The sequence below is a fragment of the Urocitellus parryii genome, chromosome 1, assembly GCF_045843805.1.
Source record: "Urocitellus parryii isolate mUroPar1 chromosome 1, mUroPar1.hap1, whole genome shotgun sequence".
NCBI classification, from domain to species: Eukaryota; Metazoa; Chordata; class Mammalia; order Rodentia; family Sciuridae; genus Urocitellus; species Urocitellus parryii.
The window spans coordinates 207,582,694-207,608,874 of record NC_135531.1 but is presented as its reverse complement, the minus strand read 5'-3'; the positions used below and the strand labels follow the sequence as shown (position 1 = coordinate 207,608,874).

Sequence of the window (26,181 nt, the reverse complement as noted above, 5' to 3'; positions counted from 1 at the left end):
AGTGCCTCACCATTACTAAGGCTGGCTTTGAACTCGAACTCCAAGTGTCTCAGCCTCCCGTGCCTCTGGGATTACAGGTGTACACCACTGCACCCGGCTCTACAGTAGAGTTCTTAAAAATTTTCAGAGGAGTTGAGGTAATGGAGATGAAATCAAATTACCCACAAACACTTCATGTCCTTGGAGCGGTAAATTTTTGTTTTGCCGAAAATGGCCCTGAAATGTGTATTTCATTTTTTTATTATTTATAATATACAGAGACAGCAGTAAGAGTCAAGATTGAAGGAATAAACTGAGTAACCATATTACATGTGATTTAATTAGAAACTCTGGAGTGCTAATAAACAAGAGCCAGTCTGGCACTTGCAGTTGTAGTTAAATTTTTTTCCTTTGCTGTTGATATTCTTTTTTGGTTTCTTCTACTTCCGTTACAGAATTTTTAAAAAACTGAAATCTAAACATGACTAAATCACATTTTTCTTTTCCCCAAGGTGTGTGGTTTTCCTGCCTGCATTAGTTTTGAAATGCCTTGGTTATTAAATAGGGATGCTAATTTTTACCCATGTTAGGATGTAAATATAAGAACACACAGAATTTGAAATTTGAGTATGCCAGATTTTGAATCTTGTCCCAGCTCCTTAGTAGATAATAATGTAAACAGGTTGTTTTCTTCTGAGTACTAGTCTATAAATTGGAATAATAGTGGCATTTTGTAGCATATTGTAAAGATTAAATAATATATTCAAATAACATCAGTTTTCAAGTATTCAATAATTGATAGCTTATTATTGTCATGTGGCAAGTTTTAGAATTGCAGAGGTTGATTATATTTAATGAAAATGGTCATGGGAATGATCAGTGATGTTGAATGCATTATCTGAAAGTTATTTTTCCCATTTTAGCAATTGTTATCTAAATGCCCCTGGAAGGAATACAAATCTGATTCTGGAAAACCTTACTATTATAATTCTCAAACAAAAGAATCCCGCTGGGCTAAACCTAAAGAACTTGAGGATCTTGAAGGTAAAACATGAAACAATAATATTTAATATAAAGTTGTTACATATATATGTATACATATATCGTTCATTGTAAAACAATCCTTACCGAAGACCCCACCCTTTTTTTTTAAAATAAAATAATTAGTACATATTAAATGGTATAACAGTTTTATGGGCTCTTATTTTCTTGTTGCTGTAGATGTCAGTTCTATAGATTTTAAATAGATTTTTATTTGATTTGATTCCACTGAAACTAGGATACCAGAATACCATTGTTGCTGGAGGTCTTATTACAAAATCAAACCTGCATGGTGAGCTGCTTTGATAATTCATTTTCTGTCATATTTAACAATTTTAGATTATGTCACTAATGTTCACTAACCATTATTGGATAAATCTGCAGTGAAATATCTCTAATTTCAAAAGAATTCCTTTCATTTAAGGGTTATATTATAAATGAGCTTGTAGCTTTTAAAGAAATATTTTGGGTTTTTTTTAAAAGTCATTAGTCTTGAAAAATTTAACAAAGATCTCACATAACAAACTTTCTAAATCCCACTGTGAATGTTGGTGCATACATGGAACACGTGATTTAAGCATTTTGTAGTAGACAATTGAGAACTTTTAATATCAATTTACTTTTAATGCTGATGTTATTTTAACATATCATTGTAAAATAGCATTGATAATGTTTATTATGGAAGAATTAAGGTAAACTGAATATCACATTTCACTTATAGAACAATTTTTCAATATACTCAACTACTCAGAATGCCCCTGAATATCTAGGAATACTTACTACCTAATATAAATCCCAAGAATTAGAATTACAGAGGTTATGAATAAGAATTTAGAATTTACTTACTTTACTCTTCTTTGTAATAGATTCTAGTGTTATAAACGAGGCTAAAAGGTACAGATCATAGTAAAGTAGGTAGCAATGTGGAATGACATCTGAACAAAAAAGAATAGAAAATTTTGTTAAATGTACATCGTCTTAAGTACATTAACCTTTTCCAAGTGTCATATGAAATTATGTATCAGAAAATGTTAATTGGTATTTCCAATGATAACCCTTATTACATTTTCTCAGATATCCTTAAACAGATTTTCAGAAACGGTTTCCTCAAAGGGCAATATGTGTTTAAAATGTTTTCAGAAACAATTACACATATATCATCACTTACATGGTGCACCTCATTCCATAGTGATGGACTAACCTTTGTTATTACCAAATTAAAAATTGACTTCAGCTGGGCACAGTGGCACATGACTGTAATCCCAGCAGTTTAGGAGGCTAAGGCAGAAGGACAATGAGTTCAAAGCCAGCTTCATCAAAAGTGAGGAGCTAAGCAAGAAACTCAGTGAGACCCTGTCTCTAAATAAAATACAAAACAGGACTGGGGATGTGGTTCAGTGGTCAAGTGCCCCTGAGTTCAATCTCTGGTTAAAAAAAAAAAAAAAAAAATCAACTAGAATGAAAAATAAAATTTTTAAAGCTTAGTTTAATTTACCTATACTAATATTGCTTAATAGTAATGTTGTAGATGGATAGATTTCCATTTATGAAGTATCAAGCTCATTTGTCATATAACCCTACTACAGATAGTTGGTGTGCATAGCTAGGTATCTACTTGTCAATGCTAGTATAAAAAATATGCTGGAATTTCATAAGTTTGATTTCATTTTGGATTTAGTTGTCTTTTGTAAAAAGTCAAACTAGTTTAATGATTGGGGGAATCTACTATTGTATTCCAGAATTATGAAAATTGTCAGGGATTTGTTGCAAGTCCAACAGCATTTGGGAAAATAGCAGCAGAGTGTAAGCTCTCCTAATAACTGCTCTTTTCAAAATTTGTTTTCATTATTGTTGTTCTGAAACTGGAACAAGCATTTGCTCTGTAAAAGTGATTTTTAAATTTTTATTTTTTCAGATGGTAAATTAAATCCTGTTTTATTACACTTTTCTCTTTTGTAAAGTTTGTTCTCTGAGATTATATTTTAAAAATATGTAGTAGTTAACTTTTCTTTTTTCTTTTTAATAGCCATGATCAAAGCTGAAGAAAGCAGGTGAGCAATTTTGAAAATAAGTGTATTTACAAATTGGGTCTCTCCTATCATATTCTTGTTTTAGTTCTCAGCTTGCTTTACAATATAAGTATTATTTATCATGTTAGGCCTGATAGTTTGATGTCTTTGGAAGACTTTGTAGAAGGGAAGTTAGAAGTATATTTAGGAAGAGGGATATTTATTCAAGTTTATGCTTTGTTATACAGTGTTTTAACTTGAACTGCATCTTTCAGGAATTTTGAAGACTATTTTAGAGCCAGCACAGAGACTTATACCTGTAATCTCAGTGAATCAGGAGACTGAGGCAGGGGAATTCAAAGCCAGTCTTGACAGTTTAGCAAAACCCTGTCTCAAAATTTTAATAAAGGGAGCAGTAGAGCTGAGAATGTAACTCACCCCTGGATTCAATCTTCAGTATCACGAAAGGTCTAAAATGTGGTTTGAGTTCATTTGGAAGTGGATAACATATTGTACTTATTATTTCCTCCATTGCACAGTTTGCTTTTAATAAGTGAAATGAAGAAAATATAAAGTTCTTACAGAAATTTATAATGGAGGTCAGATTTTATGGTATACTAGAATCTAGTTAATTGGGCATTTTATAAAATAATATTAAGCATTTGGAAAATGGAACTCTTGCATGAATGCCTTTATACATGATGAATTGTTTAATGAATTAAAGTAATGCAGTAGTTTCTAGGCATGGTGGCGAACATTTGGAGTCCCAGCAGTACTGTGGAGTCTGAGGCAGGAGGATCACGTAAGCCTACTAGGTCAAGGCTAGTTCAGATATATCTCAACAATAGTGAGATACTATTTCAGAATATAAGCTTTCAGAGACGAAATTAAGACTGTGTCATTCTGTGGTTTTAATCTAGTAGAATGCCTTACTATTGTATTACTGGTTTTTAGGGCCCTTCAGTCATTTCTCTTGTTCACTTGATGTTATAATAATTTAAAAACTGGCTTTATTTAGCTTTGTACTCACAGTAATAAAATGACCAGTTTTCTCTTTTTTTAATATGTAGCAAGCAAGAAGAGTGCACCACAACATCAACAGCCCCAGTTCCTACAACAGAAATTCCCACCACAATGAGCACCATGGCTGCTGCCGAAGCAGCAGCTGCTGTTGTTGCAGCGGCAGCTGCAGCTGCGGCAGCTGCTGCTGCAGCCAATGCCAATTCTTCCACTTCTACTACTAATACTGTGGGAACTGTTCCAGTTGTTCCTGAACCTGAAGTTACTTCCATTGTTGCTACTGTTGTAGATAATGAAAATACAGTAACTATATCCACTGAAGAACAAGCACAACTTACTAATACCTCTGCTATTCAAGATCTGAGTGTTGAAGTATCCAGTAATACTGGAGAAGAAACATCTAAGCAAGAAACTATAACTGAGTAAGTGTAATGATTTCTGAAAATCAATACCAGACTTAATATAAGAGATTACCGGGGCTGGGGATTTGGCTATGGGGCTGGGGATTTGGCTCAAGCGGTAGCCTACGCGCTCGCCTGGCATGCGTGCGGCCCGGGTTCGATCCTCAGCACCACATACAAACAAAGATGTTGTGTCCACCGAAAACTAATAAATAAATAAATAAATAAATAAATATTTAAAAAAAAAGAGAGATTACCAGTTAAGTCCATGGCCATGTTTTAAGTAAAAAATTTTAAGAATCATAAGGTATTAGTTGATAAATATTGAGACTGAATTTTGGGTGTGTCATGCCACCAAACTATTGTAAAATTAGTCCCCTGAAGTTTTAGGAAGTGAGCTAATAGGGTGAGATACAAATTCAAAGAATCCAAGCATTTGTATGTAGTATTTGAAATCAAAATCAATGCAAAATCCTTGTTTAACATAATACTAGCATTTTAGTAAATGGTATCAGAATGATTGGTTGGGTTTCCCCCCGCCCCCTTCCTATTGCCTTGTTCTCTTACTTCTCAGCACAGCACTGTAAGGAAAATATTTCATGTTAAACAAAGAAATCAGCTATAGAAGCCCTGCCAAATAGATTAGTGCTAAAGTTGTTTTGTTTCTTCTTATTTGGTGGTATTGGTTTTTCGGATTCCTACAAATACATGTTAATAGTACAAATATTACAAAATCAACAGGAGATCCTAGAATAGAGGAAAAGGAACCAAGGGTGACTGGGAAGAGCTGGCGGGGGGGGGGGCGGTGCAGGGTAGTGATCTCAGTCAAATTATATTGTTACATTGTTTGCATGTACGAGTATGTAACAATAAAAAATCTGAATAGTTTTGTTGAAAAATACATAACAGATAAGATAAAGCAATTTACAAAGAAATTCAGTTGTCCAGGAAGCATATTAAAATGAACCTAGCCATAATAATAAGAAAACACTAAAATAAAATTGTGACTATTTTCTACTACGTAGGCAAAAACCAAGCAGACACAGACAGAAAAGGTTACAGCAGGACAGAAAGCAAACTCTAATATCACTCTTGACTAGACTAAATTATTACAGCTTTTTAGTTATTAAAGCCCAACTGTTCTTGGGTGTGCTTGCATACCCTATGGTCTAGTGATATTTTATATGACTAAACTCTAACACAGTAGTGAAGTTAAACTTCTTCTAGGAGGTACATATGTATAAAAATTAGCCATCATTTTATGATGAAAACATGATTATGTATCTTAATATTTAAAATGTATTGCTTTTACCTCTCTGCCTCTTATTCTAAGTGTTCTTTGTTTCTTGTATATTAGTTCATCAAATAAAAATAGCTTTATTTTTTTTGATGTTTAGAAGATGAAAAAGAAATCTGCATCGTATATTTTTGGGAATAAAAAGTGAAATTAAGTGTTACACCTACTGATAGACATTTAGGCTTTTTGGATTATCATTTTTTTGGATATTTTTACATTTAAACTTTATTCTTTTTGTCTTCATATTATAGTCATTTCTTAGTATCTGTGAGGGATTGATTTCGGGACCTTCATGGATGCCAAAATCCAGATATTCAATTTCCTTATGTACGTTGGTGTGTTATTTTTATGTAACCAATGTACATGCTCCAATAAATTTTAAATCATCTTGTATTACTTATAGGACCTAATACAATGTAATTATTACTAATTATTATATTTTTGAGGGGCTGATGATAAAGAACAAGTCTGCACATGTTCAGTACAGACACTTTTTTACTCTCCATAAATATATTCAATCCATGGTTAGTTGAATCTGTGGATGCAGAGGACTGAGTATTAATTACTTTTTTATAATATTAACAATTTCCTGCCTTTTTTCTTTCCAGAACCTCATTATAGTGCCTTGAGCATTATAATAAACTTGATTTTAATTACTGTTTAGTAGATCTTTTCTACCTGTTCTTTTTTCACTGGGCTTTTAACAATGTATTTTGACAGTTGAAAATACAATAGATCTCCTAAAATGAGACAGCTTAATTCAGAGACCATGTTTGTATTTTTCTGTTGTTATTAATATCCACTTTAGTGTTTCTTCCTCTAAGCATTTTACTTATTTTTCTGTTGTTATTAATATGCACTTTAGTGTCTCTTCCTCTAAGCATTTTACTTAAAGTTTTGTTTTTTTTTCTGCATTCATTTATTTTCACATAGGACTAAATTGTAAGACTTACAGTTTTTTCATTTCAGAATGACCCCCATATAAGTACAGTTGATAATTCTTGATTTTCATTTCTTTTGTTTGAGATCAGTGTTTAGTCAATTTTTTCATAGAATATTAAAAGATAAATCTTTGGAGTTTCTGCATTATACAGTCTTTGACTCAACTTTGCTGTTATAACACAAAATCAACCATTACCGATATATAAACTAATAACCATTCGTTTACAGGTTGTTTCCTAGTAAAATCCTATTTACCAAAATTAATAGTGGATTTGATTTGGCTAATGCATCATAGTTTGCCAGTATTGATTTAGACTAATCTGTCCTCAGCATAAAATTTATGCACACTTATCCAGATGTCATGTTATTAAGGCACTAATTATAAAACCATTGAATAAGTTAAATATGCCATTAAAAAGTATTATAGACTAGTGCAGCTAGTGTTTTAGCACAATTAAATGTTTTAATTTGGTATTTGTACAGCATTGATAACTGAACATTATTACAGAAATCTGTGGATGCAGAGGACTGAGTATTAATTACCTTTATTTCTCTGTCTTTAGATAAGTATGTTTTCAGGATACTTATAGGAGACTTTATTCAAAAATTATCAAATTTTCACTCATCTGTTAAATATTAAGGAATTTGTCTAAGTGGTGCATATGGTTTATTCAGTTATCAATATCACATTTTAATTTCATTTCAGTTTTACTCCCAAAAAAGAGGAGGAAGAGAGTCAACCAGCGAAAAAAACATATACTTGGAATACAAAAGAAGAAGCAAAGCAAGCATTTAAAGAATTATTGAAAGAAAAGGTATTTTTATTATAGATTTCTTATGTGACATGTAATAATTGCCTAGTTCATGGAGTTTAATCACCTTGATGCCTTGATTGAAGATACTAATCTCATGAAGTGTTGTAACTAAAAATAAACTAAATGTGGTTTTTTTTGTTTGTTTGTTTGCAGTACTGGGGATTGATCCTAGGGGTGCTTTACCACTGAGCAATATTCCCAAGCTTTTAAAATTTCTTATTTTAAGACTGGGTTTCACTAAGATGCTAAGGCTGGCCTCAAAATTTCAATTCTCCTGCCTCAGCCTATTGAGTCTCTAGGTTTACAAGCATGCACCACTGTGCCCAGCTACCACAATATTTAATATCAGATTTATTTGTAATCATTTTTTATTTTTTTATCACCAGTAGAAATTGTACCTTGTTTAAATTTCAGTTAAAGTTTTCTTGTAAGTCAATAGGTGATTAGATGTATTACACAAATTTTCCTTCAATAAGAAACTTTTGAATTTAAACGTAGTACTTGACATTTATAAGAATATTAGGCTTGGTTCCTAGTTGTATGACTTTTCTATACTTATGAGAAATTTTCATTTTTCACTGTTTTCAGCGGGTACCATCCAATGCTTCATGGGAGCAAGCTATGAAAATGATCATTAATGATCCTCGATATAGGTAATACTTCAATTTTTCATTTACTTTTCACTTTGAGCAATGTGGGACTACCACATTTAAGATTAAAATTGGGTAGAATTGCCTAGGGCCTTGCTAAGTTGTTGAGGTGGGCTTTGAAAAATGGTACAACTTTTTAAACAACAACAAAAAAAACCTTTATGTGTGTGCTTTTGGATCCATTCTTGAACCAAAAATCCAAAAGATTTGTCATAAAATTTGAGCACCCTGCTACAAATTAAATTAGAGTTATTTCAAAACTAGAAATTACTTTCTAGGATTATTTCTTCTCTTTGAGAAATTATGAACTTTTTAAATTTATGTGTGAATGCATTGTAGTTTTAGCAAAGCATTAATTTGATTCTCCTCCTTTTATTTACTCTTATATGGTATTTTTCTATTACTTAGTGCTTTAGCAAAATTGAGTGAGAAAAAGCAGGCCTTTAATGCCTATAAAGTCCAGACAGAGAAAGAGGAAAAAGAAGAAGCAAGATCAAAATACAAAGAGGCTAAGGAATCCTTCCAGCGTTTTCTTGAAAATCATGAGAAAATGACTTCCACAACCAGATATAAGTAAGATTCTTAATGATGTATGGAATGTGTTTACTACAGTGTTTGTTTTATATTTTTGCTCAGTGTAGTAACTGATAAAGTAGATGCTGTTCAATAAAGTTAGATGACTGAATGTGGCAGTTGTATAAGGTACAAGATATATCAGTTTTGTGGATCTTAACTTGTAGCCTTAATTATCATTTAGGAATGGAAGAAAAGGGAAAGAATGACTGGGTTCAAGCTTTATCACATTTTACTTCAATTTATTTACTAGTCAAGCTTTATTACATTTTACTCATAAAAAATGGAATTTTTTTATATTTGTACGTTAGGAATACACAATTTTATGTTTCTTTATTATTTAATATTGGGGTAATTCAGTATTAAGATTTCTGCAATAAGGGCTGGGGTTGTAGTTCAGTGGTAGAGCACTTGCCAATACGTGTGAGGTGCTGGGTTCCATCCTCAGCACCACTTAAAAATAAATAAAGGTATTGTATCTAACTACAACTAAAAAAAGTATTTAAAAAAAATTCTGCAATAAATTTGTAAGCTTATTTTCCCTATATGCTTCTTTGTTTTTCTCAGTATTCCAGAAAAATCTGAGTGAACATCTGTAATTTCTTTTAAGTTGGTACATTTCCTGTGTTAACCAAATTTCTAATAACTTTTTATGAGCACCCTAAGTGATATAGGACAGTGTACAGTACAGTACATTGCCCAAAAGCTATTATCTATCCACTTAATTATCAAAAAAGTTATATACAGTTATGAACTTAGATTGAAAAGCATTCATTTTAGTGGGTTTAAATTTAGATTAATATGAAAATGATTCAAAATTTTCACAGTATGATGAAAAATATCATTTTTTTAATGAATAGAAAGGCAGAACAAATGTTTGGAGAGATGGAAGTCTGGAATGCAATATCAGAACGTGATCGTCTTGAAATCTATGAAGATGTTTTGTTCTTTCTGTCAAAAAAAGAAAAGGTATTATTTATTCTTTATTTAATATATTTATAGAAAAAAGTTTCTTCATTCAGATTATATCATTTTATATATCCATTCTGTCAAGTAGTTTGTTCACTTTATGCAGTGTGAAAGATCTAGTTATTAAAAGTTAAATTTAATTATAGAATTGATTGCTCCCATAAAAATAAGCTTCTTTATCTCCCTTTCTCTGACATTATAAGTGCTGATGAAATCAAGGTAGGTATTGATTGCTTGCCATTAATTGCCTGCCTTATTGAAAAATAACTTTTTTTTTTTTAGCCTTGTCACATTCAGAAGTACTCAGTTTTCTTGCTTATAATTCTCTTTTGGTTGTTGAAAGAATGACAATTATTTGCTGTTGTTTTTATTAAACGGAACTTGGAAGATAGTGTTTTAAAACACTTGCTTTATACATTTCTTTTTCATTATTTAATATTGGGGTAATTCAGTATTAAATTAATTAGTATTAAATTAATTCAGTATTAATTAATTTTGTATAATCCAGTTTTTAGGAAACATACATAAAAGCCAGTATTATTACAACTTTGAACATATCTGAAGATCAGTGAAGACCTTAGCATTATACCACTATGTGACTCATCCACAGTAACATTAGTTATAGATTGTGTCTCTAATGTATAGTGGTAGGAAGAAAGTTTATGGAGTGTTGATTAAAAAATAAAAACATGGCTCCCAAATTCTGATTTTGAAGAGAAGTGAAAAAATTGCAGTTAAGTACAAGCCAGGCACATATACAAGAACACTGGCAAAATAAGTAGTATCATTATTTAAAACAAATTTATAATGTTTGAAAGTGATTCATCAGAATAAAACGAAATCTTCATTAATTGCAATCACTTTAAACTTAAGTAAGTTTATTCTTACATTTGTTGTAGGAACAAGCAAAGCAGTTGCGAAAAAGAAATTGGGAAGCATTAAAAAACATACTTGACAACATGGCTAATGTAACATATTCTACAACTTGGTCTGAAGCACAGCAGTATCTAATGGATAATCCAACTTTCGCAGAAGATGAGGAGTTACAGAGTAAGAATAATCAGTAATGAGAAAATTGTTTTTAAACAATGTCCTGCATTAACAAAAAATGATTCTCACTTTTTACATGAGATCACTTAGTTTTAAAGAATTGTTTGTCTGTTACTGAAAAAAAGTGTTTTATTTATATTCAAATGTGATATTTCCTTACATTTAAGTTTGTGATTTAAGATAAATTTTTTTTCATAATCTAAGTTACCTTTAACAGAAGACTTCTTGAAATATGCAAATCATGAGTCAAACTTGAAATTGTACTTAGTTTTTTATGTGTAATTTGGCATTTGAATGCAAATTGCCCCGTTTTACTTATACTGTCTTGTTGATATAATAACTTTTTTGTGCATGTAGTCCTGGGGATGGAACCCAAGGCCTCACCCATGCTAGCCAGGGTAGTAACTTGAGTGTTTCACAAAAAGCAAAAATTTTTTCACAATTGGTTTCATCAAGTACCTTTTCTGGATTACTGAGTTGCTTTTCAAATTACAGCTCTTTCTTCCGTCCGCCTGAAAATGATGCTTCACTGATTTTTTGGTAGGGCCTAGAGTTTTGTATAATCACCCATTGTATAATATTTGTTAACAGTGGTGATCCCAAAGAATTAAGTTGCATAGTGATGTTGTAGTCTTCTTTAATTTGTGTAGGTATACTCTATGGTGTTCGCACAGTGATGAAATCAACTTGTGACCTATTTCCTATAATGTACCCTGTTGATAAAGTGACACGGCTCCTAGAAAAGCTTGTGGGGTAATTTTGGAATTTCTGGCATGTGTTGCATAATTATTTTATTTTTATTAATTTTGTCATTAGGTGTCCTATTTCATCTTCATTTTTTATAATAAACAATATAACAATAATAGAGTTCTTTTTGAAATTCTCTTTGAAACTTTTCATTACAATGTTAAATCATATTTGATTGTAAAAACAAGTTATTTTTTAATGTGAATTTTAAATTTGTAGGGTGTTAAATAGTTAAACTGCTTTTCTTATAATTTGCAATTTTTATTTTTATCTGAAAAACACTTTAGACATGGACAAAGAAGATGCATTAATTTGCTTTGAAGAGCATATTCGAGCTCTAGAAAAGGAAGAAGAAGAAGAAAAACAGAAGAGTTTGCTAAGAGAAAGAAGACGACAGCGTAAAAATAGGGAATCTTTTCAGGTAGTGGAAAAATTTCTTCTCTAACTTAGTTTTATAATATGGTTATGGGGCTAGAACATTGATACAAACAATGTATCAATGTTTGAGACACCTGTTCCCAGATCATTGGCTTAGTCTTTGTGTCGAATTCTACACACTTAATTCTTTAACTTCAACAATTAGATAGCTGCATTAATAGCCATTTTAGGCAAGGGAATGTGGAAGGCTGTTATGTAAGGTGAGCGTTGATAGCTAAGATTTTTATTGGGGGAAAATTCAGCATTTACTGAATAGTGAAGCTACACTTAGAATACACAGTTTTGATTACAGGCTCTTTCATTAATCACTATATTGGGATAAGTGCTTAGTAATAATGGTTTAAGTAGATAGTTTCTTGCAATAATAATCTGATTTAGGGCAAGGCATTTGGCGAGTGCAAATACAGGCAATAGGGCAGTGACGCTCAACACTTAGTGCATCATAGAATCACCTAGAGGGCTTTCAGAAAAGTTTTCCCCACTGACAATCTACAGTGTTATTGCCAACAGCATGAATTTTAGTCCTATGGAATAAGGACTAAATAATAAATAATCATAAATAATACAAAGTTGTTATGCTGATAATTTCCTTTATCTTGGTGGTTTTCTAGAAGATCTTTTGGGAGACTCTTAAAACCACAGATTATTGGGCCTTACCCCAGGAATTTGATTCAATATGTCTGTAAGGGAGTCTGAAATATTGCATTTTGAAATTCCACTGCCCTGTCACAGTAGCCCTGACTGAAATGTGTCCTTATAATCACATTTTAGCTTGGAAAAAAATTGAAATGGTAGATCTTTATAAAGCCAGAGGTGTGGAAGCATTAATTGATTTCATTCCTATTCAATTCTTGAGAATTTACTAAGATGGTCACAGATCACTATTGAAGAGGCTAGAAAACCTTGTTTTTAGATAAGCAGTTGTGTGACCAGAAAGAAAAGGAGAACAAATATATGTGTGCGTGTGTGTGTGTGTGTGTGTTTTGCTGGGAATTAGAACCCAGGCCATTGTGCATGCAAGGCAAGCACTCTACCAACTGAGCTATATCCCCATTCTGAGAAGAGATTTTTAAGAGGACTGTTACACTACAACCATTGCCCTTTAGTGTCCGATATGAAGATTTAAAGTATGTAGTGATTTTAAAAATAAGGACATATGAAAATTAAATGGAAATCTTGGACACAGAAAATGTGAGAATATAATACAGACTATCATACTGGGGCTGGAGACTATGAGGAAGAAATTCTCATGCAAAGGCTCAATGGATCTTTTACGTCTAAAATGTGGATTGAAATCGGATTGATATATATCTGGCTTGGTTTGTGATTACTCATAGTATAACTGGTGTTAAAGGATATATTGATATAGATCCTTGAGATTATCAGCCCAGTAATTTATATGCTATTCTAACCTTCTAAAGTGTATTTAGAACTTCAGGAAAATGAATCAAAAGAGAAAATTAGCATTTACAACAAAAGAACATAAATGAAAAGAAAGTTTTCAGTAATGTTTTTGAGGATAACTTTTTTTAATTGAATACTCATTGTCCAATCAGGTAATAATAAATGTTTACCACATCTATGACCAACTAAGGCAGGTTTTGTGGGGATTTGTTTTGTTTTTGTTTTTTAAGTCTTAAAACTGGTATTTGACATTCTAGAACTAATAAATGAATCCAGCAATGTAGCAGAATACAAAAATTAACACCCATAAATATGTTCTTATACATCAGTGATGTATCCACTGAAAGAGAAATTAGGAAAACTATCCCAGTCACTATAGCCTCAATAAAGAAAAAAAAAAATTACTTGGGAATCAGTCTAACAAAAGAGGTGAATGACCTCTACAGTGAAAACTACAGAACACTAAAGAAAGAAATTGAAGAAGACCTTAGAAGATTGAAAGATCTCCCATGCTCTTGGATAGCCAGAATGAACATTGTCAAAATGGCCATACTACCAAAAGCATTATACAGATTGAATGCAATTTTTATTAAAATCCCAGTGACATTCTTCATAAAAATAGAAAAAGCAATCATTAAATTAATTTGGAAAAATAAGAGACCCAAAATAACCAAAGCAGTCCTTAGGAAGAAAAGTGAATCAGGAGGCATCACAATACCAGTACTTACAGAGCCATAGTTTTTTTTTGTTTGTTTATTTGTTTTTAATTGCATGGTATTGTCACCAAAACCAATACATAAAGCATTGGTACAGAATAGAAGACACAGAGACAAATCCACATAAATACAGTTTTCTCATACTAGACGAAGGAGCCAAAACATAATTGAAAAAAAGATAGCCTCTTTAACAAATGGTACTAGGAAAACTAGAAATACATATGTAACAAATGAAATTAAACTAAACCCCTCTCTCTCACCCTGCACAAAAATCAACTCAAAGTGGATAATAGACTTAAGGACTAGAACACAGTGCCTGCTCCTGATAGAAGAAAAGGTAGGCACAAATCTTCAACATGTCGACTAGGGACTGACTTCCTTAACCAGACTCCTAAAGTGCAAGAAGTAAAATCGAGAATCAATAAATGGGATGAATATCACTAAAAAGCTGCTTCACAGCAAAGGAAACAATAACATGAAGAGAGAGCCTACAGAATGGGAAAAAGTCTTTACCACACATATCTCACATAGAGCATTAATCTCCAGGATATACAAAGAATTTTAAAAACTCAGCATCGAAAAAAAAAAATAACCTAATCAATAAATGGCCAAAGGACCTGGACAGACATCTTACAGAAGTAGAAGTACAATCAATCAACAAATATATGAAGAAAATGTTCAACATCTCTATCAATTAACTACAATGAGATTTCATCTCACTCCAGTCAGAATGGCAATCATCAAGAAGACAAGTAACAATAAATGTTGGTTAGGATATGGGGAAAAGGTACACTCATACATTGCTGGTGGGACTGCAAATCACTACAACCATTATGGAAAGCAATATGGAGATTCCTCAGAGAACTTGGAATGGAACCACCATTTGATTCAGTTATCCCATTCTTAGGTTTATACCTAAAGGACTTAAAATTGGCATACTACAGTGGCATAGCCACATCAGTGTTCATAGCAGCTCAACTCACAATAGCCAAGTTATGGAAACAACCTGGATGCCCTTCAACAGATGAATAGATAAAGAAACTGGTATATATATACTATGGGATATTATTCAGCCTTAAGGATGAAATTATGGCATTTGCTGGTAAATGGATGGAACTGCTGAAGACTAACATGCTAAGTGAAGTAAGCCAATTCCAAAGAACCAAAGGCCCAATGCTTTCTCTGATACTCGGATGCTAATTCACAATAAGGTTGGGGGAGAATAATAGTATTTTGGACTAAACAGATGGGAATGAAGTGAGGGGAGGGAGCATGAGGATAGGAATGATAGTAGAATGAATTGGACATTATTAGGTACATTTATGGTTTTATGACCTGTGTAATTCTGCATCATGTACAACCAAACAAATGAGAAGTTATACTCCATTTATGTATGATGTAGTCAAAATGCATTCTACTGTCATGTATAACTAATTAGAGCAAAAAAAAAAAAAAAACAACAAAAACAAAAAAAAAAACCCTTGGTCTCTGAATTTACATCAAGTGTAGAAAAGATTGACGAGAAATTTTAAGGGAGGACCAAGGAAATGTGTAGTGTCTCAGAAGTATGAAGCCAAGATAGAGTTTTAAGATAGAGCAGTGATCTTCAAATTAAGGTCTCCAGATGCATAGAATTAATATCATCTGGGAAATTATCACAATGCAAATTGGCAAAACCTGCATCAGGACCTACTGAGTCTAGTTTTCCAAAGTACTTTGGGAAAATTGTACATTCTCCTGATAGCTGATAGATCCTGCATTTGTTAAAAAATAAATAAATACCCAGAACAAACTAGCCACTAAATACAAAAAGTATATTTGAAAAGAAATATGCATATTTATTCTTTAGCTTCATTACTTTAGATAGGTAATATCAATTATTTTAAGTTAAGGTGTGTGTCTCTCTCTCTCTCTCACACACACACACACACACACACACACAAATGTGTGTGTGTGTGTGTGTGTGTTTTAAACCACCAAAAATGATATTTTATCTTGAGGGACCAGAAAATAAAGCCTAGAAAGAAAATGTAATATTAAAGTTACTTTTTTCCTGAAGGATAATTGTGTGTGTGAAAGTAGTTTTTACTTTCATCGAATAACAAATGTTTTTGTACCTAAAAACATGTTTGAGATAGCATTAATGGAATAGTTTTAAATATTGCTAAGTTTTTAATGTGTATTTTTGTATTGCACTTGTATGTCTAATGTACATAAAGATAACTTTTAAAATATGATTGTTTTTCCCCAGATATTTTTAGATGAATTGCATGAACATGGACAGCTTCATTCTATGTCATCTTGGATGGAATTGTATCCAACTATTAGTTCTGATATTCGATTCACTAATATGCTTGGTCAGCCTGGTAAGATTCTTTACTTTACAAACTTGTAGTTTCAAAAGTAGTTGGAATGGGCCCAAGGGAAGGTGGTTATGTTGGGTAAAGGGTGCTTTATTTTATTTTTGTTTTATAAACAAAAAAGTAATTGCAGCTCTTTGGTTAGAGCTAGCTTTTGACTTCTTTAGTTTTTTCATTAGGATCAACTGCACTTGATCTTTTCAAGTTTTATGTTGAGGATCTTAAAGCACGTTATCATGATGAAAAAAAGATAATAAAAGACATTCTAAAGGTAAATAAACATACTTATTCTTGACTATTAACCTGTAGTCCATTTTACAAATTATTACTGTATTCCTGTGATTTTGTGTTATTTTATAACAAGGTTTCTGGGTTTTAGGACAAAGGATTTGTAGTTGAAGTAAATACTACTTTTGAAGACTTTGTGGCAATAATCAGTTCAACTAAAAGGTCGACTACATTAGATGCTGGAAATATCAAGTTGGCTTTCAATAGTGTAAGTAATTTTAACTGTCACACATAACTAGTTTTGTAGTGCAGTTTTTATCATATTTAGCTAAAACTTATTTGAATAGTAGGCTGTTGATATGAGGATGTAAATAGGATTTTATACAGTAGGGCAAAGTAAAACAAATAATGTATGTGATGAAAGATTATGGCAAGCTTGCTCTGCTTAAATTAATGTTGTAGATAAATTAGTCCATAGGAATGATGTAAGAATACTTCTAAATTAGAACAGTGAATTTCAGATAACACTAGTAATAATCATACTATTATAACTGATTAAATACAATTTTCTAATAGTTACTAGAAAAGGCAGAAGCCCGTGAACGTGAAAGAGAAAAAGAGGAGGCTCGGAAGATGAAACGAAAAGAATCTGCATTCAAGAGCATGCTGAAACAAGCTACTCCTCCAATAGAGTTGGATGCTGTCTGGGAAGATGTATGTGTACTTGGAAATTTTCTTGTTTGTTTTTATTTTTTTTTTTTTTTTTAAAAATGAACATAAAAATATTTTAATCATTTTCCCTTTTAAAGCCAAATAATAAGGTAAATTTATAGAGTATATAAAACATTTATTAAGTCAGCTGTGACTCTACATTTATGAATATTAATGATTTGGACTTTTGAAGAAAACAATAAGTACACTTTTAGAGGATGAGCTTATCACAGTTTTTACTTGTTAATTTGATTTCTTTTTCAAAAGAATACTGGTATACTTTTCCTTGGCATTCATATGTTTATCACATTACTGATTTTTTTCAGATCCGGGAGAGATTTGTAAAAGAGCCAGCATTTGAAGACATTACTCTAGAGTCTGAAAGGAAAAGAATATTTAAAGATTTTATGCATGTGCTTGAGGTAATTTTATTATTCTCATAACTGAATGAAATACTACAAAACATACAAAATTTTTAAAATTTTTGAATGATCAAAATATATTTCTTAACATTTACTTGCTTTTGTCAAATATAGGAAGTTTAGGGAATGTTTTATTTCTGTGGAAAGTTTTAAAGTGAAATAAGCTGCAAGTTTTCACGGGAATATCCAGAGTTGTGTGTAAAGAATGTATATTTTTTTAATAGTTTTCAGAAATTCATTGATTGACTAGTAAACTTAAAACTTAAAATTTTGTTATAAAGCAATTAAAAAAAAACCTATTTTAAGGATGTTTCAGGCATTATATACTTCATTGGATGTACAGAAAACCCAGAGAATTTCTCCGGAAAAAAATGGAGCAAATAGTTTTATTAAAGTGCATAATGAAAATGTTCCTTTAGTCGAATAATATGCAGGCTTCGATGAAGGTTTCAGGTAGTCACTTGTAAATATGCTCAATTGATAATGATTCAAAAATAATATTCATGCTGTTAAGCAGTGTTCAAATAAAAACTTATGAAGTTACAGATCAGTAAACCAAGGCAAAGTGAAATATGAAGTACCTTTCAGGGAAAGGATTCCGGTACAAGCTTTTTGGCTCCAGGGTCAATGTTTTCAACAAGTTCTCTTAATATGCTAATACTTTGCAACAAACCAAAAGATTGTACAAATTCATAATTGTAATGTTAGCATTGTAATCCTGCACAAAGATTACTTGTCTGTTTACTACCTCTTTGGATTTATTATTATTGATTAATGTCAGTGTTAACAGTTTCTTCTGCTACTATGTACTCATGTAGCACATATTGTTTCACAGCTGCCTTTGTATCTGTTCCTATTGCCTTTGAGCTCTCTTCTACCCTTAGTTTAGACCAATGGCATCTGAATTATCTAGGAATTTCTTAGAAATACAGACACCAGACCCAATCACATAGAAATTCCACTTGTGAATCTTAATTTTTAGCCAGATTACCAAGCATTAGAATGTACTTTGAATTTTCCACTCCCCACCCTGCCTCAGTACCAGGGATTTAATCCAGCGTCCCTTTACCACTTTTTATTTTTTGAGACAAGGTCACACTAAGTTGCTGAGGCAGGCTTTGAATTTGCAGTCCTCCTACCTTGGCCTCACAAATTGCTGGGATTACAGGCATGTGCCATTGCACCCTGCTTATATTGTGAATTTTGAAATGCTCCAATCTAGATAATGGATCTGTTTTTCCCCAACTCAAGAATCTCCAACTATATTTTTTTCATTTTGTGCTGGGGATAAGTTAATGACTTGGTAAATGGAGCTAAAGATAGTACATAGAGAAAGGCTAAACACATTCAGATTTTTAATTTGGGCCTTGAGGTAGAAAAGAAAGGTTACATTCATTGAGACAAGAGGATAAGGGTTTTTTTTTTTCTGAGGCAGATTCTGTGTTTCCACTTAAGTGGTTGAAACAGTCCATTTCCATAGCCATACACATGTTTAGGATCAAGAAGCTTTTACTGCAATACTTCCCCTTTCAAGTGTGTCTCTGAGGTTATTCTTTATCTTAGTGCCTTGCATAACTTGTTAGACAAAGCCAGATTCTTAAAAAAGAATTAAAAAAAAAAAGTCTGAATGTCACTATTTTTCATTATTTCATTGTTATTGAAAGCAGTTGGGACTATTCTTCATATTATACCTTTCTAGATTGTATCAATTTTCCCTCCTAACATTTTCATTCTTGTTAAAATTGTTCTTACTGCCAAACGCAGTGTCGCATACCTGTAATCCCAGCAGTTTAGGAGACTGAGAAGGAGAATCACAAATTCAAAGCCACCCTCAGCAAGGGCAAGATGCTAAGAAACTCAATGAAGACTCTATCTCTAAGTAAAATATAAAACAGGGCTGAAGATGTGGCTCAGTGGCCAAGTTTCCCAGAGTTCAATCCCTGGTACTCCACCCCCCCCCCATGTTAAAAAAACCTATTCTCACTACTAATACTTTTAAGATCATTTTTTATTTAGATATCTAAATTAGTGGGTATAGCATGAGTAAGAAAAAAAACAGAAACTGTTAAAATGATTAATGATTCTTTGCATGATCTCCAGGGATTATATCCTATATATGTGGCATTTCAATCTAAGAAGTTTTTGTGTGACTTCTAAAAGACTTTATGATCCACTATGTAAAGCAAATGTAAATTCTTGAAATTTTCTTCTACCCTGGTAGCATGAATGTCAACATCATCATTCGAAGAACAAGAAACATTCTAAGAAATCTAAAAAACATCATAGGAAACGTTCCCGCTCCCGATCGGTAAGGAAGTTTAAAGATGGCACCCTGAATGTACTAAAATATTTAGTAGCATCATTGTGAATTAGATTATTTGTATTATTTAGGGGTCAGATTCAGATGATGATGACAGTCATTCGAAGAAAAAACGACAGCGTTCAGAGTCCCGTTCTGCTTCAGAACATTCTTCTAGTGCTGAGTCTGGTGAGATTTCTAGTTATTGATCAAAATTATTGACCCTTTTATTGCCTCAAATTCTTATACTTTATTTTTCCTTTTATGCTCTTCAGAGAGAAGTTATAAGAAATCAAAAAAGCATAAGAAGAAAAGCAAGAAGAGGAGACATAAATCTGTAAGCAAGATTCATGCTTTTACATTCAACCTAGGCTTTGGTTTTTCTTAGCTTTATCAGTGGCTATTAGAACCTTCTCCCAACCTAATCCTTTGTAGTCTAGTTTAGGCGTGTACAGACTTTTGTAGTTAACCTTACATTAAAATCATTTGGTAAACTTTCAAACAAATACACATGCCAGTGTCAGAATTCTTACCCTTGTCTTTAATCTTCAAGACAGACCCAAAAGTGAGGGTATGTGTGTTTATAACAACTGTTATTGAGAAACACAAATTTTAACGTTTAAACAACCACTTTTCAGTGATTATAGTTCTTCATCTTTAGGTATATATTCAACAGGATATCACTTATTGAATTGGAAATTTTTTATTGGTGCTCACATAAATTTGTGCATATCTGATTTAAGAGAGATTCTTGGCATGAATCTTATATTTTAGGAAATCCCTCATTTACAGCAGTAATTTTAAGGAAAGAATTTCATTTACAGCTAAGGTAACAGCAATATTTTATATCTAAAATATATCTGTATCTGATAGTACATTGGAGTGGTAAGAAAATAGAATATCTGAGCTGGAGGTGTAGCTCAGTGGTAAAAGTACATGATTGCTTAGCACATATGAAGCCCTAGGTTCAATGCTTAGCACAACAGAAGAAAAAAAAATGTCGCCTGTATTTATGTAGTAGTAGGGAGGCTTCTTTTTAGTGGTGTTTTACCATTATCAGAATGTCATCCTACTTATGGGAAAGACTGTCTCCTTCCATAAGTCTTTGGGAAATTTTATCAAACACTTGAGGTTAACAATTCAAATTATATTTTCCCACTCTAGGAACACTAATATTATGAGTGCATGTTAAATATTATCTGTATGTGGATTTTTAAAAGATAGAATGGCATCTCTATGAAAATACAAACAAGTAACTTTATTTACACAGGACTCTCCAGAATCAGATGCTGAGCGAGACAAGGATAAAAAAGAAAAAGATCGGGAAAGTGAAAAAGATAGAACTAGACAAAGATCAGAATCAAAACACAAATCACCTAAGAAAAAGACTGGAAAAGATTCTGTAAGTATTTTGGTTGTTTTATTCTTACATTTACAAAAATAGAAAAGTGGTTTCAAGAAGTCTATTGACTTTCAGTTTTGCTGCCATTGAGGGAAACAATATCAGTTAACTGCTTTTCTTACAAAAGGTTTTCTAATACTTACCGTCATGAATGACCTGATTTGACTGTCCCAAATTTTATATCCTTTATAAAATAACAGCATTCTGTAACTATAGTTTTAACATTTACACTAAGAAAGAATATGGTCTCTGGTTTGTACATTCTCACTAATAAGTGACAGTGGGTGTTTTCTGATCAATTTTTAAGGATTTTTTTTTCTTTTTGTTTAAGGGATATAAAATATAGACTCTGCAGGGATTCTTTGGATATCCACAGTTGTCATCGTTCCACCTTTACTAGTTTCAAAAGGTAGCATTGCAGTAACATTTAGAAATATGAATTGGGGAATGGGTGAACACAAAAGAAAAAGAGAATACAAGCCAAATATAGACTTTATTATCATGTTACATAATTAGTTTCTCATATATGCATAATGTAAATGTGAATGGCAGAGCACATGATAATGCAAATCTTTGCTTCACCAATTTCCTATACAAATGTCTTTCGCAAGGGTAATTAACGCCTAGGAATCATCAGTGGAGAGAGATCCTTAACCATGTAGATTAGCCCTGGTCCCTACCTCTCTACCTTTGGATATTCGGATCCAGTTGATATAGAGCAGGGTTTTTTTGTGGTGGTTTTTAAATCTGTATGCAACAGGTGAGTCTTAATGACAACCATAGTAAAGAATGAAATCCTACCCTCCTCTGTTAGTACTTTTTCTTAACAGTGGGTTAAACAATTTTTAAAAGAGGTTGGGTGAAGTCTACCCACTCTGCAAAGGTTGTGTTGAGAATGCCATGTTTTTGTTTATTTTGTCTAAATCTTGCCCTGCTTGTAAATGTAGTATGTTTGAACAGTAGAATCTTAGAGTATAATAATACTTTCCTTAATGTAATAGAGTGCTACCTAGAAATCTGTGCAAATATATTACCAAGTATGTAAGCACATAGCTTTCTAATAAGAAGAAACAAGAAGCCTCATTCAGTTTCGTAAAAGGGAAGAGAAAAAACCAGTGTGTATCGTTCTTCTGGTTTCAAAATTCAAGTTTTTTCCACTAATGGATCCATTTGATGGGCTTTTAACCCTGTAAAATGTGTGCTTCTTTGCAAGAGAATCCATATAAATCTTGATTCTTTTCTCACAGGTTTATTACTTTATAATCTTCTGACTACTAACATCTGTAATTATGTTCAATGTCTTTTCAGGGTAATTGGGATACTTCTGGCAGTGAACTGAGTGAAGGTGAATTAGAAAAGCGCAGAAGAACCCTTTTGGAGCAACTGGATGATGATCAATAAATTATACCAAATATATGTTTACAGTATGATTTAAAGTCTAATTCAGACCAGGGACTCTATTTTAAGTTCAGTTTAAATAACACTGGGTTTTAATTGTATCACAGAAAAAAAAAAAAGTGCATTTAAGTATTGTTATTGTGGACTTTATATAAGCAAAAGAAATTGAAAATAACTTCTGATTCTGTATCAAGAATCATATTTTCCTACAGTCATAACTGTCTTTCTGTGACCCTTTCATAGGGCACTGCAGGATGGATTAAAGGTGGCAATTTACTGATAACTGCAAATGTCTCTACTTTGTTCTAAAGTCTTAAGTCATGAGGTGATTTGATTTACTTTTAGAAGTTGGATTTTGAAGATATATGACAATTTTTTTGATAATATCGTAGTACAAAAAAAAGCACCAGCAACCAATAAATCTGCTTTTTTGTGCACTACCCAACTGGTTACAGCCAATGTGATCTATTATGGTGAGCTTGTAAGAAATGGGTGTTTTTGATGGAAACTTGGTAGACCCTTAACTCTAGTGGTGCAGTAAGCACTGCTGTAATAAAGCCACCGTTATTTTTTATGAAACATCTGACATTTTAAAAAGGCTATTGTGAGGGCATTATTTTGAGCATCTATTTTGAGGTGATGTTTAAAAAAGTTAACATCGAATCAAATTGTAAATTAGATTAAATATATTGCCTTAAGGACCTACTAAAGAATGTGCCACCAATCTTTAAGTGATAGTTGCAATATACTTGTCAAAAAAGAAAAAAAAATCAATGTTGACTTTAAAACATTTTCTTTAACAGCTGTCTTGATTTTTTTTTATCCAATTTTTTTTTCTTTTTTGTTTTCTTTCTCTCTCTCTTCTTTTTTTTCCATTGAGGAGGGCTTTTACCTTCCCTACTCACTGAGAAGTATTGACTTCGTGGTACACATTCTAAAGCATTTCTGATTTGAATATTTTTGTACATTTTTATCAATTATTAAACCTTCTCTTCTAGTGCGTACTAGTATTTATTTCTACTTAAACTGCTCAGCTCTAAAGAAATTGTATAATCATTTTAAAGATGCTAGAAATTTGCTTCATCTTACCCATAAATAGCTAGTTTACTTTCCCTTTTTAATATTTAAGAATATTATAAATCAGTGCATTTGAGGTCCCTTGATTTGTTTTTCACCGATAAATTTCCTATGGAATATTTTAGGCAATGGTTTGAAGATAGAATACCCTTTACATGCTAACTTTTGAAGGTTAGTGATGTAATTTATACTATTTTCCTTCAGTGCAGGAGATTTTTTTAAGAAAGAAAATTTTAGCACAGTCTTTGGTATTATTGTAGGTATTATCTTTGTTCTTTTAACTTGGACACTAAGATATCCTATTTCAGGTTGAGATTTACAAGAAAAGTCTTTCCTCATTATCTTAATGAGCTTGAAAGTGAAAATGACCAAGACAGCTCTTTCCCATCCTGCCCTATGTTTTAATTAAATCTAGTTTCCACTGTGTAAAGGCTCAATAAAAGGGGGTGAATTTTTTTTTTATAAAATCCTTTCTGCTACATCATTTTTCTGCTATGAAATATGACATGACTTTGTAGATACAAAGTGAGAATCATCATCTTTGAGAAAATGTGAAATTGAATCACTTGCTTAAGATTAGTCTCTTCTGGTTATATTAGTCAAAACACCTAACAACTCTGGCAATTAATTTTCAGAGTTCCCATTTTAATGATAGATTGCTAATCATGTTAAACACCTGACATGGAAGTCAATGGCCAAATCTTTAAAACATGCATATAATACTGGGAGATATACTAGTAATGTTTCACAAGAGAATTTAGAATCTGTAAAACATTGCTTTAATTATTCCATGATTGATGATTTTTCAAGTACAGTTTTCAAAAAAGTTTTGATTTTTCTATTTAAAATAAAAAGTTATTGATGTTTTAGCATGTCCTCAGAATAGATTTGGTTTTTTTTTGTAATCTTACTACATCTTCCAGTTCCTCCAAGATATAAATTCAGTTGTAGTTCACCCATGCAAATTATTTGCTCTAATAAGTTAACACGTGGTAACTCAAACGCAACATCTTTCCTATAAAAGATGTGAATGAAGTGACTGATCTAGCTGCCAGAGATTGCTTATTGTCTGAAGGAATAGGTGATGGGAGATTTTATTAAAACAGAAAAGGGGGGGTATTTTTAACTTAATAGATTAGCTGAAATATCTTGGTATATTGGTTCCATTACTGTGTTCAAACATAAGGCCCAGACAATGTTGAGGGTTTATTTTTCCCCTTAACATCACTATTATATGAATTACTGGATAATGTTCATTAATACAATTAACATAGCTAAAATCAGGATCTCAAAAATTGTTCTTATTTTCTCCCAGTCCATAATATTAACATGTTGGGAAAATTGAATTAGTATGAGAAGTTAGATAATTTAACCAATCAGGTATTAAGAATTATTTGCTATCTAAGTGAATTTAAATAATGTACTCTTAAAAACCATGGTCCTATCTTATTTAGTAACATAAAAGTAGTTTTTATGCTGCCAAGTAAATTTGAATAATGATTAATCACAGCTATTTCTTCTTTTGACTTTTGCTTAATTGAGCCTGAGTTTACCCAAATACAAATAGAAAAAGGTTTTTCTAAATTAAGGTAATTCCAAGTGGTAGGATAAACAAACTGTTGCTGTGCTCTTTTTCTGGAAAGTTCATAGTTTCAAACAATATGTAATTTATAAATTGAAAAACTAAACATTTTTGAAAGCTAAGTACTTTGTACTTTAATTCCTTAACTCTCTGTATTTCATTTTTCCTTTCAGATGTCTCTGTCAATTCCAGATATGATTTTTTTTTTTAAAGAGAGAATGAGAGAGACAGAAAGAATTTTTAATATATATATATTTTTTTAGTTTTCGGTGGACACAACATCTTTATTTGTATGTGGTGCTGAGGATCGAACCCGGGCCGCACGCATGCCAGGCGAGCATGCTACTGCTTGAGCCACATCCCCAGCCCCAGATAGATTTTAATTTAGCTATCCTTACTGCTTTAAACTGTACCCCCTGGACATGGTGGTAGTCTACTAACCTGAGGCAGGAGGATCATAAATTCAAGGCCAGCCTCAGCAATTTAGGCAGACCCTCTCTCAAAAACAGTCTGGGGATGCGTCTTAGTGGTTCAGTACTAAGGGTTTTGTCCCTCCTACCAAAAAAATAAAAATAAGCCACTCATTTTACGTAAAAGCAAAATAAGGTGATTTATTTTCATAGAACTATGTTCTAAGAGACTTATATTCTC

General features: G+C 32.2%; 1 protein-coding gene across 8 annotated transcripts in view; it reads left to right on the top strand.

Annotated features, from left to right (window-relative positions):
- Positions 1 to 23,871, top strand: part of Prpf40a (pre-mRNA processing factor 40A) — a 55,190-nt gene extending 31,319 nt beyond the window's left edge. For 2 of the 8 annotated variants that reach the window (XM_026387869.2, XM_026387849.2), the window contains exons 7-26: positions 903 to 1,023; positions 1,259 to 1,312; positions 3,047 to 3,071; positions 4,100 to 4,471; positions 7,396 to 7,504; positions 8,093 to 8,157; positions 8,563 to 8,727; positions 9,588 to 9,696; positions 10,596 to 10,746; positions 11,781 to 11,914; positions 16,303 to 16,417; positions 16,591 to 16,682; positions 16,791 to 16,907; positions 17,216 to 17,353; positions 17,677 to 17,772; positions 19,994 to 20,080; positions 20,164 to 20,260; positions 20,347 to 20,408; positions 21,342 to 21,473; positions 22,782 to 23,871. In XM_026387869.2, coding sequence (XP_026243654.2) covers positions 903 to 1,023; positions 1,259 to 1,312; positions 3,047 to 3,071; positions 4,100 to 4,471; positions 7,396 to 7,504; positions 8,093 to 8,157; positions 8,563 to 8,727; positions 9,588 to 9,696; positions 10,596 to 10,746; positions 11,781 to 11,914; positions 16,303 to 16,417; positions 16,591 to 16,682; positions 16,791 to 16,907; positions 17,216 to 17,353; positions 17,677 to 17,772; positions 19,994 to 20,080; positions 20,164 to 20,260; positions 20,347 to 20,408; positions 21,342 to 21,473; positions 22,782 to 22,874 — 2,334 coding nt within the window. In that variant the 3' untranslated portion in view covers positions 22,875 to 23,871. Of the gene's footprint in view, positions 1 to 902; positions 1,024 to 1,258; positions 1,313 to 3,046; positions 3,072 to 4,099; positions 4,472 to 7,395; positions 7,505 to 8,092; positions 8,158 to 8,562; positions 8,728 to 9,587; positions 9,697 to 10,595; positions 10,747 to 11,780; positions 11,915 to 16,302; positions 16,418 to 16,578; positions 16,683 to 16,790; positions 16,908 to 17,215; positions 17,354 to 17,676; positions 17,773 to 19,993; positions 20,081 to 20,163; positions 20,261 to 20,346; positions 20,409 to 21,341; positions 21,474 to 22,781 lie in introns of all 8 variants that reach the window. The other 6 variants (XM_026387860.2, XM_077802580.1, XM_026387879.2 and 3 more) reach the window with 3 other exon arrangements.
- The last annotated feature ends 2,310 nt before the right edge of the window (positions 23,872 to 26,181 follow it).